The sequence below is a fragment of the Calidris pugnax genome, unplaced genomic scaffold (genome assembly GCF_001431845.1).
Source record: "Calidris pugnax isolate Ruff unplaced genomic scaffold, ASM143184v1 scaffold219, whole genome shotgun sequence".
In the NCBI taxonomy this organism is placed as follows: domain Eukaryota; kingdom Metazoa; phylum Chordata; class Aves; order Charadriiformes; family Scolopacidae; genus Calidris; species Calidris pugnax.
This window is the reverse complement of record NW_015094507.1, coordinates 16,965,931-16,984,709: the sequence shown is the minus strand read 5'-3', so window position 1 is coordinate 16,984,709 and position 18,779 is coordinate 16,965,931. Positions and strand designations below refer to the sequence as shown.

At 40.8% G+C, this 18,779-nt stretch overlaps 1 protein-coding gene across 1 annotated transcript in view; it reads right to left on the bottom strand.

Annotated features, from left to right (window-relative positions):
• The window catches only part of MDN1 (midasin AAA ATPase 1), a 92,645-nt gene that overhangs the window by 19,101 nt on the left and 54,765 nt on the right, over positions 1 to 18,779 (bottom strand). The window contains exons 57-77 of the mRNA XM_014964580.1: positions 18,448 to 18,679; positions 17,186 to 17,312; positions 15,582 to 15,752; positions 15,221 to 15,435; positions 14,740 to 15,121; positions 14,336 to 14,445; positions 12,549 to 13,245; positions 11,380 to 11,541; positions 10,071 to 10,344; positions 9,643 to 9,878; positions 8,448 to 8,543; positions 8,117 to 8,211; positions 7,289 to 7,413; positions 6,009 to 6,152; positions 5,621 to 5,730; positions 5,103 to 5,176; positions 4,718 to 4,913; positions 3,380 to 3,539; positions 3,067 to 3,213; positions 1,547 to 1,673; positions 502 to 607 (exon numbers count right to left, since the gene is read on the bottom strand). Coding sequence (XP_014820066.1) covers positions 502 to 607; positions 1,547 to 1,673; positions 3,067 to 3,213; positions 3,380 to 3,539; positions 4,718 to 4,913; positions 5,103 to 5,176; positions 5,621 to 5,730; positions 6,009 to 6,152; positions 7,289 to 7,413; positions 8,117 to 8,211; positions 8,448 to 8,543; positions 9,643 to 9,878; positions 10,071 to 10,344; positions 11,380 to 11,541; positions 12,549 to 13,245; positions 14,336 to 14,445; positions 14,740 to 15,121; positions 15,221 to 15,435; positions 15,582 to 15,752; positions 17,186 to 17,312; positions 18,448 to 18,679 — 3,986 coding nt within the window. The remainder of the gene's footprint in view (positions 1 to 501; positions 608 to 1,546; positions 1,674 to 3,066; positions 3,214 to 3,379; positions 3,540 to 4,717; positions 4,914 to 5,102; positions 5,177 to 5,620; positions 5,731 to 6,008; positions 6,153 to 7,288; positions 7,414 to 8,116; positions 8,212 to 8,447; positions 8,544 to 9,642; positions 9,879 to 10,070; positions 10,345 to 11,379; positions 11,542 to 12,548; positions 13,246 to 14,335; positions 14,446 to 14,739; positions 15,122 to 15,220; positions 15,436 to 15,581; positions 15,753 to 17,185; positions 17,313 to 18,447; positions 18,680 to 18,779) is intronic.

Below are 18,779 nucleotides of genomic sequence, written 5' to 3'. Positions count from 1 at the left end.
GGGAGCATCTGGAAGAGATCCCTTTTTCCTGGAACACTGGAAAAGCGGTACTAATTTGGCAGAACTCATTTGTTCCTTCTACTGATTTTACATCAATTTTTAAGCAAAGAAATACATCGGCACTTTCTGTGTAAGGCATTATAAAGCTCAACTGTTTTTTTCATGAGCAAGAGCTAATCCTGGTTTTGTTTTCCTGACAAGCTTTTGTTCTGCATTTCAGGAATTTCCTTCATGCACAAAAAGCAGCAATTCGGGACCTGTTGGGATGAAGGATATTGCACACTTAACAAATTATTAACTTAGTTCACTAAACTGGTACCATTCAGCCGTAAGACAACAGGTTTTAAAATGCTGCATTTAATGACTGGCCCCAAAATATTCTATTTTGTATCATACTACAGAAGATAGCATGGTCTCACATCAATACTAGAAGATTTCAGTCCAAGCTGGTAAAATAAAGTGAACAGCAGTAGGATTTCCATTTGTACTTCGTTGTTTTACCTTGGCAGGTGCTAACAGTGCTGTCTGAAGCCTAGAGTGGCGTGCGAGCGACCGATAGAAGTACTTCTGGCATCCATCCCAGGCAGAAGAAATCTCTGTCAGCAACCTGATAAGAGCACAAAAAAAAGCCTGGTATTAGAAAGGTATATAATTTCAGTACCTCAGCACACTAGAACCACGGAGTCAGCACTTCAACCTAAGAAATTTGCTTACAGTTTGTTATTTTGCAAAAGCATTGATCCTGTAAAACTTCATTTTCTCCACAAGTATTTTAATCTAACGAAAACATTTAATTTTTAAAATAAGCTCTGAGGAAACCCTAAGCAACAGCAGCAAAATCTGTATATTTGAATATTATTTAACACTTAAATAGTGATTTACTTTTTTTCTTCCCCCCATGCAGCTAAATCCAGCCTGACAGGGAAGCCTTTATTTTCACCTTGATGAAAGATACGATAAACTAAACATTTCCATCTGAGGAGGACAATAACATTTGTGACTCAATGGCAAAAATCACTTGCTGCCAGAAAAACAACAGAGAAAAATCTGAAAGAACATCTTTCCTCTAGGTAAGTTTTTCCAGAAATGCCCATTTTGAAGTTTATTTATTTTCTCCTGAAATATCCCATTACTCAATGAAGAGAAAACAATTGAGTAATCCTTGTAAATTACAACTCATCCTTAATCAGATCATTACAGTTTACATTCTAATATGATGCCAGGAAAGCATCCCAGAGAAAGCTGGAGGGCAGAGGGCTAACTGAAATCTAATTCACAGAAACCATGAACCTGAGGGTAGAGTTGTCAAAAGTACAAATTAAAAAACCCCAACACCTTAACAACAAAATCCACGCTCAGCTGTATGTGCCAAGATGCTTTGTGCAGGATTTTCAAACTGAGAAGTAACAGGAGGAAGGGAAGGCAGTATGTAAAACCCTAAATGAACAACAGTCCAGGAATTCCAGTTTAAATCCACATGCAATAAATTGTGTATATTACAGCTGTGATTCACACAATGTAAGGGCTATGAATACTGGGTACATACGTGGCATCCAGCTGGTGTGTACCATGTACTGCACCGAAGGCACTGCGCACATCCAGCGGACGCAGGTAGAGTATTTCATGACAGTCTTTTGAGCGGGACCAAGACAGACCTTTCCGGTAGGACAAACCTGGAATGGCATTTGGACACACATCCTTTTAATGCCCTCAATCTTTTAGATGAAAACGTCACTCATACAATTGGTATTACGATTTAAAATTTTCTGATGTAGTTTCTTTTTTACTGATGCTGCCCGATTTTGAAAAGTCTTTGAAAATACTGCAAGTTTTATAATGTAAGAATAAATCGTAGCTTAGCTGTCTTCAGCTGAACGCAGCTGAAGAACCCAGCTGCAATAAGACAAACATAGACCTGTGTGTATAAAGGAGGTTGGCAAGAGAAAGAACAAAAAGCCTTGAACCCCTAAGGCAGGCTGCAGACTGAGGAGGTTACAGGTATGTACTTCTAAAACTCAGTCTTAAGGCTGTTAATTTAGCCATTTTTAAAACTGGATTAAACATGCTCATTTCTCTCAAGCCAATTAAAACATTCCTTTCAAAGTATCCTGAAGATAAGCTGAGCTTGTAAGAAACACTCATTGGCTGTTTGGGTTATGTTGGCATTTTTTCCCAACAAAATGGAGAATGTCTTAAGAGCAACACTTTTCACTGCTCCACGGCCCTTTGAGAAAGCTGAGTTAGGGATCATCACTGTCATTTTTAAGACGTGAGAGAGATGATGAATGAGGAAGGTAAAGGTGTCTCCTGGAATCAAAGACAGAGCCTAGTAAAGAATTCAAGTCCCATGTGTTAATTAAATCATCACAATAATTAAATCACTTCCAGCACAAACTTCACAGGGCAGCAACAGCGGAGAGTCCTTTGGCACCAGTGGGTGCAAAAAATGCAAAACACAGGAAAAGTGTATGTGCTGGAAAGCTCACGCTTCAGATTCACCTGTGTCTGCAGTCACCTAAATATAAAAGGACCTTAATATTCTGGGAACTGCTTACCCAGTACATGCATCGACTCATTTAAATAAGTGGCATAAACAACAAGCACTCAAAACTACAACTGAAGCCTCCCCCTACCTCTCAAGAAAGCATTTAAGATGGTTTTGTTTTCATTTACTTTCCAAGTGTTGCAACACTGAGTAATTTTTATCAAATATTGTATTTCAGTTCTGGATCAGAGAATGGATACAAGATAATGAGCTTCCCTCTTATTCCTAAAAGCTGGGCAATGACTTCTGACTGGAGACTAAGCAGATTTCTGCTGCAGGAGAAGCTACTGTGGTGAATCTAATGGAAGGCAAGAGGAACAGAAGGGATTTAAAAGGGCTAACACACCAGGCCTCATAGTAAACAGACAAAGAGAAAGACAGAGTCAAATGCTTCTACGTATTAGTGGCTCAACAACTTCAAGAACATAATATTATGGTGGGTTTAGATGTGTTGGCAAAAATAGTAAAATGCTTAAGGACTCTGTACTTTTAAACCAAGCCCATTTCTAGTCAAAGCTCACCTGTTTTAGCAAGGCTTTTAAAGAGATCTGACAACGCCCGTTGCTTTTGCATCTGAATATGCTTTGCCTCCGACTTCTGCTTCTCCTTATCTGCTGTCTGATCAAATGTTAAGTTTTGCAGTTCAACTACAGAATCAATGATACCACCTGTACAGAAGACAACAGGGAAAGAAGAGATGTCAAAATTTAACATACACAAGGCAGCCATCTGAGGACTGTCTGGGAAGGGAACTATATATCTACACTTTTTCCAATTTGTTCTATTTATGTTGCAGAGGTCAATTATGGGGTGGAAATCACACGGATACTTCACCTGTGAACTGGTCAAGGTTTTCCACCAGACTTAAAAATGAATTATTTTCTGTAACTGTTGTACACATTTTCTTCATTTTTTTAGTAAGCTTAGGCAGGCGATGCTGAAGAGATTCTGTATGAAATGCAATGCCATCCTGACATTCTGCTGGGAGTTCCCTCTGCAAAAAGAAATGAAAGGAACAGTCCAATTAGACACACATACTCAAAGCTGTCTTATTTGACCACTAAGAGTAAATTGCTGCAAAAACAAGGGCTAAATTCTGCATTCATCTGAAACCCCAGAACATGCCCATGTGATCCTTTGAACGGTTTAGAACTAACACTTGAGGAAAATCACAATACATATATGTCAGGCTACATTAGTTTTGAAAACAGCCAAAGAAATGGAAGATGCTATGATCCTGCTCTCTTAGGAGTTTGTCATTACCTCGTTCAGAGAGATTACCTCTTTCAGAGAAGCTTCAGGGCAGCTTCCTCAGCCTTCCAGGCGCATGGGCACATTAACCTAAATGACTAATGCCCTCAGGGCGTTAGGTAACAACACCATCACTTTATTTCCACTAGATACAAATTTAATTGCACTGCTAAAGAACAACAAAAACAGTACGCAAATAGAAATTGCTACATAACAGAAGTAAACCCTCAGCTTGTCCAAAGCTAATCCCTACGGGTTGTTCAATTAAAGTTTGCAGGCGTCTTGTTTGAGGAATGAAAACAACATGAAACCGCAACAAGCAAACCCAACAACCCTGTTGCTCATCAGTAACAGGCTTGCAAAGAAACAAATCGCCAACCAACAAACCAAACCCATTAGATTTGCATCAGATTTCTGTCTCCTGACTGTCTCAGGACAAGAGCAAGATCAGCCACCCTCCTCCCTCCTGGTTTGAAGAAACTGAACAAAGCCTTGGAAGCTGAGAGTTACTGAGCATTTCCCACTCATCCCCAAATTCCGATGAGCTACTATTGTCTCCTTGCATCTTATTAATAAAAACTAATTACATAAGACATATTACTGCACTAGGAGGGAAGTAACAAATCGTTGCAGACAATATGTGGGGAACTTGGAGATGAAATGTGTAACTGCTATCACCTCTATATTAGAGCACAGCTATTGTGCCAAATCAATACAGAACATGCCTGTCTCTCCAAGCTGCATTCCCACCCATCTGCAGTGTTTCATAACACTGAACACAAGAAAGACCAAAAAGTCGATGATGTATTCAACACATTTGACACTTATATAAGATTTTCCTGCATAAATCGGTGAAAAGCAACATATAGAAGAGAACAGAGTAAATATCCTTCCCACACTTAGGATAAAGAATACAGTCACCTTGGCAACATCTGTTCTAGCAGACAGGATTTTTCTTAACGTGTTGTTCAGCCTCTGAACTTTGGTCTCTTTGCTCTCTGATTCTTCCTGCTTTTCCAAGCAGTCCAGCTGCTCCTCCTTACCAATCTCCACCAAGGCAGGCCGGCAGGGCTCATCCAGAACAACTTCAAACTTCTTCATGAATTTAAAGAGAGTCCTAATTACCAAAGGAAAGCAAAATTGTTACTGGGTTTTATAAAACTGCCAATTTCTCAGCTGCTGGAAATAAACACTCCCACTGTGTTATGAGCAGAAGAAACATTCTTGCATTTAAATGTAACATCATAGAGAAATCATCTAGAAGGAAGGTTCCAAATAGGAAGCTTAATTCCAGGCTCTGAATTACCTGCGTATTTTCTCAACTGATTGCTTTATAGCCCAGAAGCTGACGTCATTCCACTTGGAGATTTTCACAAATTCCTATTAGGAAAATAAATAATCAATGGGATGACTTATATTATTGCAATGAAATATTTGTATGTAAAAGATGATCTTTAAAGCCACGATGATGTGTTGGGCTTAAAATGCAAGACATTTTAGTAAGTGAGCAAATTATTGCATAGGCATCTTAATCTATTAATATCTGTGTTCCCACTAAAACCACTGCATGGCCAAATGCTGGGAAATCCAAAGGGGCTTTGGGCTTCACTACTGGGTGGAAACCTCCATAGCTGAATGGGACTGACCAAACATTGAAGAATGCAACCAACCCCCACCTCTAAATTAAATTATTCCTGAGGAAAATGTGAAGCACAGTAGGCATTTCAGTGGCCAACAGAGCTATTATATACAAATTCAAATAATATCTGCTCCAATGTTCCTTTGATTTGAGCAGTATATTGTCTGAGCAAAGTTTCCTTTTACCTTTAATTCCTTTTCTATAGGCTGACGAAGTTCAGTGATTCTGGCTTCAACACACTCTGAAAACTGCTTATAATAATTGTAGAGATTCCACAGGATGCTGCACAGAACCTCTAGAAGGGACAGACAATAACAGGCTTCTTTTAAAACAGGATATTCTTCAGTATCAAGTGGAGAAATACAGCACCCTTTTTTTAATTCTGCAATCATGAAGCTTAGCAACACCAGAAGATGGGGTAAACTGAGCAACAGTATTCCATGAAAATGGGAGAAAGAGCAGCGTAGGCTTGTGTTGCCTTTATGAGATCAATGATCTGTTTGAAAAGCCTCGAGCACCTGATGGTCAGGTTGTTGTAAAGAAGATTCAACACGTGTAGCACTAACAACTTACCCTTTTCTGCTACTTGAGGCATCAGTAAGACGTGGCAGTGGAAAACCAGCAGCGCTTGAAGCCGTGCCTGAAACTCTCCCAGCGTGGATCCCTCAATGAAAGCCTGTAGTGTGCTCACCAGTGTTTGCAGATCCATTCCAGCTTCTGAACATTGCACCAGAAGAAGGAAATGAGGAAAAAAACCCAACAACCCACCACCTTGTACATGAAAATTGTCTGCTCTTTGTAAACATCCAACTCAACATGAGGTCTCTATTAGAAAAGGTTAAAAACAAAATAGGAAAGGGGCACTGGGGGGGGGAGGGGGGGGAGAATTCTAATTTAATAATAAGTAAAAGCAACAAACACCACACTGGAAGAAAGGAGAGGGGACAAGAGAGGCAGCAGTAAGACAGTGGCTGAGGAGGCTGGCTAAATGTATGATTTCAGAGCACATCAAGTATTTAAAGAATACTTGCTATTCTCTAGCAACTACCGGCTTCTTTGGTCATGAGGAGCCATATTTTAAATGAGTCACTGCCAGTTCCTTAACTCCTCAAAATCATCAAGACATAAATATATGTCAGAAGAGTCTGGTAGAGAATACAGTGTCTTTAGAGCACTACCTATGGAAGACCACCTGCTGTTGCACTTGGATATGTAACATAATCCAAGGATCTGAAGCTCCTCAAGTAAGTGCATTAATTAGTCATGGGCTTGGAAGAATGAGATAGAGGATGCTACTTTCATTTTTACAATTTTTGTTAAATTTTGGGGAGGCAAGCGACTGAGAGCTATATTCTTTCCCCTATTTTATGTAACATGAACATCTGCAGACAGATTTGCTAAGAACAGTATGTACCAAAACATACTTGCTGTTAGAATTCTTCAGGCTTTATATATATAGAGAACGTTAAATGCAGTTCAGCTGGGATATGAAGTATGCTTTGTGCAATTAAAAGCATGAGGTGCCTTTTCCAGCTGCAGATGGAGGCCTCCTACCCTCCAAATCTGTTTGAATGTTTATATGTGCACAACTTACCACAGTTCTTTTAGATGCTTTTTACAGACATCTTTTTTTAACACTACCTAAGACGTAAAGGCCAGTGCACTTTGAGACACAGGGCTCAACTACCAAGCAAAGTTTACTCTATAGGAAAGAACCTAGACAGCCATGGAATTTATTGTAGGGCCAGAAGGACACCCGAAAGTGCACTGTCAAACTGGCATTTAGCACCTAATTATGTACCCTTAATAATTGCTGGAACCTCACCACACATCCATATAAGAACAGCACTTACCATCTGTGTTTGCCTCTGTCTGCTCTTGAACATACTTCTCAATCATCTGATAGATTGAGAACCAGTGCTTTGTGGATTTCTCTACATGCTGCTTCATAATATTGTCCAAACTTACTGACCAGCAACTGGAAGCAAAAAGGAAGGGGAGAGAAGAAAAAAAAAAAAAAGCAAAAATATCATGGGTAGTTTGGGCTCCAAGACAAAAAAACCCCAATTTTCTCTTCCTACTAAAGGAAAGTTTTGCAGGAGGGAATAATCTGCACATGTGCTTGATACACACAAGGATCTCGAGGATCACTTTTTTTACTACTATTATTAAGAATGAAGAAAGAAATGAAGGAAACAAGGGACTGTCAAACAAAACCAGTCAGAGCCAGCCTCAAAAGTTTCTTTTCACAAAACCTGAGGTAGACTTGTGCAATTCCTGACCACGGCCAACTATGGATATAAAAGTTTTACGTGATATTATCAGGAGACTAGACAATAATTTTTAAGGCCAATTTAATGGGGGTTGTTAAATAGACAAAACACTGCAGGCTCAGTAAGCTCTAGGATGAAGATAGGGAAAAAATTAAGATGAAGTACTGTAGTTATCCATTCTGCTTCTGCTCCTCCTAAGGCATAGACATAGGGTCACTATGAGCTGGACATGCTGATTCCAAGCCAGTGCAGCTGTTAGTTTGGGGTTTTTCCCCACATTGTTACTAGGACACACATACACAGACACATGTTCCGTGATGAAGGCAATCCTGCATTGGAATGTGTCTCCATACGGAGATGGAAGCTTACAGTATCTAAGAAAAAGCAGTAGGGAAGGACAGTTCTTACTTCAACTCCAGTCTACGCCACTGAATAATCAGTTGTGTGACCAAATCAAGATGCTTCCGCAAGGACAGAGCTCGACTAGCATTTTCCTCCCAGTCCTGGAAAAAAAAGAAAAGTTCCCCTTCATACAAAGCCAGAAATTAAGTCTTTACTTGACAAGACTCATGCAACAGTCTGGATTATGTTCCTACACCTTAAATTTATGGCATGGAGCAAGGCGACTTCCCCAAATCCTGGCAAGTGGACAGCTTTCAGTTGTTTTTATGATGGTACCAATATACATAAGGAAGCATAGAAGAGAAAATAAAAACGTTTCCTTTAGCTCTTTTCTTACCTGTGCCTTTGCAAGGAGAATTTCCAAGCCATTCAGGAACTTTGAGAGAGGACTGGAGAGTGGAAAACTCCGGATTCTGTCCATCACAACTAACAGCTACAGAATAAAAAACAAGCATTCAACCTATAGTAACCCATCTTCAACAGAAGCAGTCATAAAGTTAAGCTAATTTGTATTAGCATAACCCTCCTCTGCAAAAGATAAAATTTTTATTTTTATTTTATTTTCAACTGCTTCCTCTTTCAAGTATAAGCTTAAGGCCAGTGCACTAGGGGAAAGGAGCACAAATGATCTAGTGCAAAGAACCACAGAATCATAGAACTGTCTACGTTGGAAGGGACCTTTAAGATCACCTAGTCCAACCATCAGTCTAACTCTGATAAAAGCCATCACTAAACCATGGCACCAAGCACTGTGTCAACCCGTCTTTCAAACACCTCCAGGGATGGTGCCTCAACCACTTCCCTGGGCAGCCCATTCCAAGGGTTAATAACCCTTTACATGTAAAAATGTTTCCTAATCTCCAATCTGAACCTCCCCTGGTGCAACTTCAGGCCATTTCCTCTTGTCTTGACCTGGGACTTGGGAGAAGAGGCCGACCCCCATCTCTCTACACCCTCCTTTCAGGGAGTTGTAGACAGTGAGAAGGTCTCCCCTCAGCCTCCTTTCCTCCAGGCTGAACACCCCCAGCTCCCTCAGCCTCTCCTCATAAGAGTCCCCTCACCAGCTTCTTTGCCCTTCTCTGGACCCTCTCCAGGACCTCAATGTCTTTTTTGTGGTCCAATTGATTCTGAGTTCCTGCATTACTCTAAGAAATATAACCCAGGGGTCACACAGGCCTCATAAGTGAGACCAAATATATCCATTTTAAAACACTATAAAAGAAAGCTATTTGGAAAAAACTAGGAGGCTGAACAGCTAAAGACTTCCAGAATCTTTGAAGTATGGCAGGTTGAAGATTGCTTAAAGCTGTAAGATCAGAGTAGGAAGAGAATATCAATTAACACAACTAAAATATAACAGCTAATAATACCTAATACCTCTTAAGAAATGGGTATGACTTCAAAACATGTGCCTAAGTAATGCAGACAAAATCTAGGCAAGTGTATGTGTGCACATGTCTGCATATCTATACAGACAAATGCAATTCTAAACCGCTCCTGTTTTCCCCAAACATGTTTGGAGGTGTCTTTACCTGCACAAGTACTGGATGCTCTGGCCATTCCTGCAGCAGCCCATTTACTTCTTTAGCAAAATTATCCAGCACGGGTTGGCACTGTCGGACTTGCTGAATATTAGGGTGCTGGTAGAAGTCATAGGGGCCATCTTGCTGCAGCACAAGATCTGAAGTCAATTCCTCAAAAAAGGTGTTGTGAAGAAGAGTGCTGGCTAGAAGCTGGCTTCCCAAAAGACTATCATTCATTTTGGCACCTAGAAAGCAAAAATAAAGGAAGACATCCCAGCTATTAATTCTTTTTTCAGTTGAACAGAAAAAGTTTTTTTCCCTCCCCGTATCCCAAGCCTTAGCATGTTAGATATTACAAGGATATAAGACTATGACACACGTAAGCAATGAGATGAGAGTATGGAAGAAACATACTGAAATATTGCTAGCAATCTTACCAATTAAAGGATAGAATTGTGACACCAGACATGCACCAGTCTGATAGCAGGAAATAAATGTACTGAAATAATGTTTGGCTTGATGAGAAGGCAGACTCTTTTGGTACCACAGGGATCGAGCAAAGTTTAAGCACAACTGCTGATGAACCATCATTACTGTTTGCATAGAGCTCTTGGACAAAAGGGCTCTATCAACTTCCAGCTGGTCTTCCGATGTATCTTCAGTTTCCATTTTTTCTTCTAGGCTTGGCTCAGCTGTGATATCTTCAAAGTCCTGCAAATTACGTGATAATCAAAGGTCAATTATAATTTCTCCCTTTAATGACTCCCCTCCCCACCTCCCTTTTTTAACTTTTTGGCATTGCAACAGCATGCTGGTGCTTTAAACCTGGTGCTATATAGACACAGTGCCTACCACACAGCTCAGACGTCGGTCTGAAATGGAATACAGGTGAATAAAACAATTCAGGGCACAACCACAGCGGGCCAGAGGGCAGTATGGTGAGCCCTGAGCTCCTGCTGGGGAACCACCTCAATACTCTTTGGTGGCTTGAAGATCTGAACTATTAGAGCCCAACAACACACCAACGCGTGCAATTGTCTCGTGCGTTTCTGTACTGCACAACATTGCTTGGGGAAGTCACACTTGAAAAATCGTTCACTAATGCAGGGCGGTTAAATTTGAAAAACATAGAATCATAGAATCATTCAGGTTGGAAGAGACCCTTGGGATCATCGAGTCCAACCATCTCCCCTACTCTACAAAGTCCTCCCCTACACCCTATCCCTCAGTACCCCATCTAAACATCCCTTAAACACAGCCAGGGACGGTGACTCAACCACCTCCCTGGGCAGCCTGTTCCAATGCCCGACCACTCTTTCTGTGAAAAATTCCTTCCTAATGTTCAGTCTAAACCTACCCTGTTGGAGCTTAAAGCCATTCCCTCTCGTTCTGTTGAACATCTCACAGCTTTATTTAATCAAGGAGATTAGATTTCTTCAGAAGTAATTAAACTTCAGCAGACCTTACTTGCTAAATGAACCAAACTCCAGAATTTTACAAGTAATGATACCCTCATTCGGTAACTTGAAGTTATTCAGCTGAACCACAGTACAGTTCAAGTCCAGAAGTTAATTCCAAAAACCTTCTATAAAGAAAATAAACTAAACCCACAGTACTTAATACCTTTCTACCCAAATATACTTTTGGCTGAAGGAAAAACCACTTAATTCCTCATCTCATTTTACTTACAGCCCATTTTTTGCAGGAGCTACTTCAGACATAACTTTTGTCAGTTACAGTTGCTACCTTTTCGTGAAAGGGAAATCTCCTCCTAAATTCTTCTTCTTCCTCCTCTTCCTCGCTCCGGCCTTTGCCATGACTTTTACTCCTGTATCTGTACAGACTGCGCTCCATTGCCTCCCGCTCTTGGGCACGGCGTTCCTGTTCATCCCATTCATTGATAATTGCCTGAGGAAACACACAGCAGCCTGCTTTACAGAAGTTAATGTTTAAAATCACCTCGCATTTCATCCAAGGGGCAGATCTATCTTGTTTGCCTCTTTCCTTCTCTACAGTCTACAATGCTATAAATCAAAGCCATCTCACCTGAAAGAAAATTTTTAAATTGCCCTCTCAACAAACCAATGAGGAAAAAGCAGAGAAAAGAGTATACAACAGAGTGCTTGGCCAAGTTCTAGTCTCCTTTCTTAACCGTTTTGTAAAGAAACTCTCTACAAAGTTTGTTTTGGGGTTTTTTTAGGTGTGTTTTTGCGTTTTGTTGTGGGGTTGTTTTTTTTAATAAATAAAATCTTTGGTAACCATCACAGGCTATGATTTTATGCCTTGATAAATCCAAACAAGTCAGTCCAATATTTTAGATTTCATTAAAATTATCTTTTATCAATTCAATGGGGAAAAAAACAGTTTAAGAGCATCATACTGACAATTATCAAGGTAGAATCATAGAATACCTTGGGTTGGAAGGGACCTCCAAAGATTATCTAGTTCCAACCCCCCTGCCCTGGGCAGGGACACCTCCCACCAGACCAGGTTGCTCCAAGCCCCATCCAGCCTGGTCTTGAACCCCTCCAGGGATGGGGCAGCCACAGCTTCTCTGGGCAACCTGTTCCAGTGCCTCACCACCCTCATTGTAAAAAAATATCTTGTTTATGTCCAACCTCTTCAGTCTAAAACTGCCGTGCCTTGTCCTATCACTACAAGTCATGGTAAAAAGTCTCTTTCCATCCTTCATATAAGCCCCCTTTAAATACTGAAAAGCCACTATAAGGTCTACCCAGAGTCTTCTCCAGGCTGAACAACCCCAACTCTGTCAACTTTTCTTCACAGAAAGGGTGTTCTAGCCCTCTGATAGTTTTTGTGGCCCTCCTCTAGACCTGCTTTAACAGATCCATGTCCTGTATTGGGGACAAGGTAGTTTGGTGCAAGAATCCTGGCCACTGACATTCAGCTCCTACCTGACACAGATGTCTAAAAAGCTGCAGAGATTTCTTGTCCATCTCTCCTCTGGATAGGACATGGCATCGAAGATGCAACAAAGCATTCATTAAGAGCTGCTCCAGAGTCGGGCAAGGCTGCTCTACCCCCTCAGCTTCTCCTTCAGAGTGCTTCAGGGAAAACTTTTTGAGGCCGTGAAGGACCTCAACTGAATTCACCGAGCATAGAATTTCTGCACGAGCCAAGTAAGTGGGGAAGGCATGGCCAACAGAAGGAAATGCCAACAAAGAAGTGAGGAGGTTGGTCAGGTCAGCTGGACGCACAAAGCTTTGGAGCACTGCATAAACTTCAGCAGCCACTAATCGCATGCCGTGCTGCAGCTGTAGGATGGCAGCCTGCAGGGGAAGGATGGCATCAGGGAACACAGCATACTCCTCGGCCAGGTGTTTCCTAAACTGATGGTGTGATTGTTGCCAAGATGCTTCTTCATTTAACAGGTTTTGTATTGCCTGGAGGGATTTAGGTCTTTCCCCACGCAGGAACTGCAGGAGGCGGGCTAAAAGGTCTTGGACCGAAGAAACCCGCGCTACGCTGTTGATGTACTGGTGAGCCTCCTGGTATAAGCAATCGTAGGGTGGAGCTGGAGGCCTGAAGGCCTTTTTTCTGGAAAGGCTGCTTATCTGCTCCTTCAACCTTTGCATTCTTTCGTGCAACAGTCTGTTGAGAAATAACATTGACCAGTTTAGACACATAAACGTGCTTATATTTATCTAACGTAAGTTAGATATATAAAAAGATTAATCAAAAATATTCTGCTAGTTGGTGTGAAACAGCAAGTAAGGAAAAAACAAGAAGCAACACACAGATAACATGCATATGTACTTTTCTCTCCCCCCCTCCACTTCAACAAACTTAAATTACTATTTTGCTTGTTAACTGACAGCTCTGTAAGCATTAAGGAAAAAGCAGTATTACTGGAAGCAATTGGCAAACCTCAGCTATTCAGAAATTGCTTTCAAGGACTATTGTTCTCTTTAAGCAATAGCACAGAGCTATCCGATCCTCTGCGTGTCTAATAATTTAAATGAAAACATCCATTAATAGTGGAAAATCACGAGTAATACAGTTTTTATCTCCACATACAAGGAACACTTGGAAACGGGCACAAAGGAGAAATCTCTGTTCTCTTAAAGTTTCCTCCCCAAGTTCCTCAGATAATAAAAAACAAATCCAACAACCAAACAATGGCTACAAATTCTGAATGTCAACAGTGTACTCTATGTGGCAGGATATTTAACTCATCCACAGCACCATGGGCAAAGGTGTTGCTAAAATTCATATCTGGAGATTTCTACCCGGTACAAATTGGTCCAAGTACTCCTCAAAATACCACTGGTATCTATCACAGCCTTGAAGAGCTGCAGTGATAGACACACATTCCATCTCGTTTCAATTTGTTAATAACATTGTCATATTTTAATGAAACTACCATAATTTAGATGTATGGCTTTATTTTCACTTCTGGGCATATCTTCAATTTGATCAATATATGAAGGCTGCTGCTTTAATTGTAGTTACAACAGTACAAAGTGCATACAGACAATTCCCCAGTCACTGCAAGTAAACAGAGCAGCTTCTGTATTTTTCTTTACCACCTCAAGATGCAAATTGATGCATTTAAATCAGTAACCCTTATTTCTACAGAAGAACACAAAAAAGCTTAAGTGTGGAGAAAAACTTTGGAGCCTGGGCATCCAAAGATGAAGTTTCCAGCCTGAAAGAGAAGAGTTAAGGTCTGAGCTGTTACCTGAGGTGGGGATGGATATAGCTGCTGACTGCTTTGTCTTCAATACTTTTTCCTGTATGCAGCTGGGATGACAAATCATTTGTTTTCCATTCACACTCCAGCTGGTGCAACTAAAATTGAAAGAATAAAGCATTCTCTGAGGTTCTGGTGTTGTGATGATGTTATTTTGCTTTTGGTGTGGGGAATTTTATTTTTTTTTAATTTAGGTGAAGTTTGCGAAGATTGTGGGATGAATGTGTACTTCAATGAAAATTCTTAAATATGCGATTCACAGAGGACAGTAAAAGTAGTTATAACTATATAGCTTAAAAGTCATGAATATGGATATGCCCAAGAACACCCAAGTCAAAGTCCTTTGCATTGATTTTATAAGTTACAGAGGTAAAAGCCAAATCCACACCCACCTCTTCTTTTGTATACTTGAGCTTGTATTCTCTTTTAACAGCTGGATCAAACCTGGTCTGCGGAAGCCACACCTGGATCTGCACCAAACCAATATTCACCCAGAGGCTTCCTCGCCAAGCTGTCTCTGGTAACTCCTTAAGCCCTTCCCCAAAGAACTGCTGCAGGCAAGTGAGCAGGAGAAACAGGAATTCTTTAGGAAGTAACTCTTGATCAGTAATGCTTCGAAGTATCTTGAGAAGGTACTCGTATGCAACGGGATCCTTGAGGTAGAGCTTCTCACAGCACTCCAAAAATCTCTCCTGAAGGTCCACTGGAACCAGATCTACCAGGGCAGAGAGCTGCCTGCCCAGCATTATTCCCTGCAGCCTAGCATCTGTGCTCCTGGAGGCAAAGGAATGAAAACAAGTTGACACACAGTAAGCAAACTTGTGTAACGTGCCTGATTTAAACAACCTGTATGTGGAAGAGGGGTCTTAATACCTAAAATCTGCTATTGGAGAGACAGCCAGGTTGGTCCACAGCGTTGTGCTGACTTCGTGGAGCTGCTGTGCTCTCTCCATCCATTCTCCCAGTGTCACGTGGGATGATGACAGAACAGGAAGCCCACTCACATCCCACTGGCTTGTCTTGCTGCTGCTAGTTAGAATTTCAAAGAAGCACTTTGAGAAAACGGCTCGAGTCAAAATACCTGGGCCCTAAATTAAGAGATTAAGAGTTAGATTGTTCAGATGCAACTCGCATTGACTATGCTTCAACTTACAGTATTGCTTTAGAAAGCGGTTAAATTATTTAATAAAAGCATATTCAGCTGAGTTGCTTGATTAGGTCAGAAGAGACAAACCTTCATAGAACAGTTTATATGGGATTTAGAAAAGTTCTTTTCCTCTGTTGCGGGTAGCGGCTTCCAAGTCAACCAGTAGTCTGGGTCTGTGCTGAAAGTACTGCTCCAAAAAGATGCTAATGCAGCATTAACTAGTTGAGACGACAGAATAGACATTTCTTCAGAGGATATCTAGGAAGAGAGAAAGACCTAGAGCTGAAAATAACTTACTGGGAGCAAAAGAGAATCAAGAACATACACACACACACACAAAAAGAGTGGAGTATGACACTGTTCTTCAGTAAGGAAGAACAAGATATTCTTCAAGATCCTTTTCAAATCCAGACAGTGTTTGCTTGCATCTCTTCTCAACAAAGAGAGTACAGTTCCTGAGGTCTGCACTGCCTCCTCCTGTCTGTGGAACATGCAGTGTGGTTACAGAGCACGTTGTCAGAACACAGCCTCCAGTCTGTGACTGTGCAACCTTCTGCTATGTAAGTACGAAACAGATAAAGCCATCTGTTTCATTTGCTCTGTAGCATTTAAAGTGAACTTCTGGGTTACTGAGCGTTGTGGGAACACAATCACCACTGTATCACAGCTAAATATTAAACAATCAGAATTTCTCTGACATATTAGAAGCTCTACAGAAAATGCCTCAAACAACTGTCCCAGCCTATTTGAGTTACAACGCAGAGGCTAGTATTTTTCAGCATAAAAGTACTTTGAATACAGAGATACAGCCAGGCTGGCACCTGCCATTCATTCAATTTCCTGTTTTCCATTAAGTTGCAGATCGTAGAATGGTTTGGGTTGGGAGGGACCTTAAAGATCATCTAGTTCCAACCCCCTGCCATGGGCAGGGACACCTTTCCACCAGACCAAGTTACTCAAAGCCCTATCCAACCTTTAACACTTCCAGGGATGGGGCACCCACAACTTCCCTGGGCAAGCTGTTCACAATCCAGATATGATTTGCCTTTAGTGAAACCATGATGGCTGTCATCAAACATCTCCATATTTTCCATGTGCCTTACTGTAGTTTCCAGGATGATCTGCTCCATGATCTTGCCAGGCACAGAAGTGTGACCAACCAGCCTGTACTCCCCTAGGTCTTCCTATTTTCCCTTTTTAAAAATGAGGGTTATGTTTCCCCTTCTCTAGTCAGCATAAACTTCACTGAACTGCCCCTGCTTCTCAAATGTGATGGACAGTGGCTTAGCAACTTCATCTGCCAGCTCCCTCAGGACCCACAGGTGCATCTCATCACATCCCATGGATCTGTGCACCTCCAGGTTCCTCAGATGGTCTTGAACCAAATCTCCTCCCTCATTCTCCCAGTACCTGCCCATGCAGAGATGGATGAATGGAACGATAGTTCCAAACTAGATCATATAAGATTACGTTATTTAAGAGTTTGCTGTATTTTATTTATGTTTTAATATTGTGTTTTAATTATATTTTTTGCAGGCTCACAATGAATAAAATTTCTTATTAAAAGAAGGAACAATTATTGTCAGGCACAGGTAGAAAGACTGCACATTAAAAATCGTACAAGATATGTCTATTTTGAAGAGTCTGTTGAAAAATTATGCAAGACTAATTAAACTAAAACTTATTCTTACCTTATTAAGGTGTAGTAAGTGCCACAGTCCAGATAGCTGGTGAGAAGTAGCTGGTGTCAACTTCAGGGAAAAAGCTATAAGCTGAACTAGATCTGAACACAGGCTTAATTCTTGACTGCAGTTCTCCCTGTAGCAGGCAAAAGAAATACACTATAAGTAATGCTTAAGCAGGGTATGTGAAATGAGTCTTTTGGACAGTAAACAAATTGAGAACAGCAGGTGAAGTCTCACTAACAAAGACTCCCCGAAAAGTTAAAATGACGGCATTTTAATGTTGCAGAAGAACAAGCACTGAAATAATACTCAAAACATTTGCATCCTTCAGAGTTAGCAAAATCTAAATGCATCAAAATGGGGAAGAAGTGGAATCTTCTGTTGCTGTAATCTACATGTTCAGCAAAACATTTGGAGACAAACTGTCTTCCAGTTTTATAGTTCTTGTGGAATTCAGAACTTTGCTGAATTCAAGAGTCAGTCAGTGATTCCAGGGGTCTCACTGCAGAAAAATGATCTATAAATGAAGAGCTTTCTTTTAAGGAACGGTAAACCAGACAATAAATACACTTGGCCCATTAAAATACTAACACTTCTTAAATTAATAACATTAATTTAAACGATGAGTATATGTGTGTAGTTTACACAAAATGAAGCAAGCATGCTCCTGTACTTCCTGCATCAGCAGGTGTAATTCAGTCTTTCTGCAGCAGCCCCCAGCAACAGGGCAATAAAACATCTTCATGTTAGTTCCTAATATGAAGGACTCTTCTATTGCATTAAAAGGCAAATGCTATGTATTTCCAAAAGGAAAATACCATGTACCATTTGCTACATAAAAGGCTTTAGTTTTTCTCCACCTCTAACCCATTCCATCATTAAGAAAGCAACTTCTGGAGTCTAATGTTTTTACTCCAAGGGGCTTGGACATCAGCATTCCTGTATTTGCATCAATAAGTTAAGTTAGAAAAGAAGAAAACTACTTCCTCATCATAACACTAAACTATTCCATTTGCTGATAACTTTTTATAGCTGCCCAAGTGCAATTCTGCACGCAGATGAGTGCATGTGCCTTTTTATACATAAATATACACAAACATGTATGCACCACATATATATGCATATAAACACAGCCATATATATTAATATATACGTTTACACACACAGATTTACATACAAATGTGAAGTACTGAAGTCACAGCTTTTAGCTAGGGATTCTGAATCTCATAAAAGGAATGCAGGATTTCTTTCTCCAGGCTGCTTCTTACCTTCTGGCACAAGCCTTGGCCACGTAATCTGCCGTCAGCTTGTACTGCCAGAGCACTCCTACGTACTCCATGGCGGGCCACAGCTGCACCCGGCTGCAGAGCTGGTTCAGCAAGGCAGGGTCTGACTGGTTGGAGACAGGATCTTCAGCAAACCTTTCTTCTGCATGACTATATCTAACTCCTTCTGCTCTCAGTTGTGAATGCACAGCTTTCACAAACATCTTTAGTTGACCTGTTTGACAGAGTGCAAGAGGCACATAAATGCATTTCTTGCCAGGGAACATTCCACATCCTTTCCATTTGTATACAGAAAAAACATGGAGATGGCAGAA